Source organism: Aptenodytes forsteri, unplaced genomic scaffold, assembly GCF_000699145.1.
Source record: "Aptenodytes forsteri isolate BGI_AS27 unplaced genomic scaffold, ASM69914v1 Scaffold534, whole genome shotgun sequence".
NCBI classification, from domain to species: Eukaryota; Metazoa; Chordata; class Aves; order Sphenisciformes; family Spheniscidae; genus Aptenodytes; species Aptenodytes forsteri.
The window spans coordinates 445,089-445,429 of NW_008795712.1; the positions used below are offsets into that span (position 1 = coordinate 445,089).

Consider the following 341-nt stretch of genomic DNA (forward strand, 5'->3'; position numbering starts at 1 on the left):
CGCCGACGGCCGCCCTCAGCATCCCTCCCCGGTCTCCGATTCGGCATTTTCAAGCCATTTCCAATTTTTTTGCCCCCTTTTTAATTTGCACCTATGGACATGTGGTGTAGAGGGGTAGAGGGTTGACTTTTTTGGCCATGGCGGACCTAGCCGGGCGGCGCGGGTCTCCGTTAGATCTCGTTGTGCTCGCTGATGCCGCCGGCAATGTCGTACTCACTGGAGCGGGGCGACATGCCCAGGTACTGCTTCAGGAACTCGCTAAACCTCTTCTGGTTGTTCCACTTCCTCGCCGACTTGCGGACCCCGATGAAGCCCCCGTACCGCTTCTGCACCCCCCTGGC

At 59.2% G+C, this 341-nt stretch overlaps 1 protein-coding gene across 1 annotated transcript in view; it reads right to left on the reverse strand.

Annotated features, from left to right (window-relative positions):
• Window positions 1-170: 170 nt before the first annotated feature.
• The window catches only part of PNOC (prepronociceptin), a 4,299-nt gene continuing 4,128 nt past the window's right edge, over window positions 171-341 (reverse strand). The window contains exon 3 of the mRNA XM_009283460.1: window positions 171-336. Within this exon, the coding sequence (XP_009281735.1) occupies window positions 171-336 (166 nt within the window). The remainder of the gene's footprint in view (window positions 337-341) is intronic.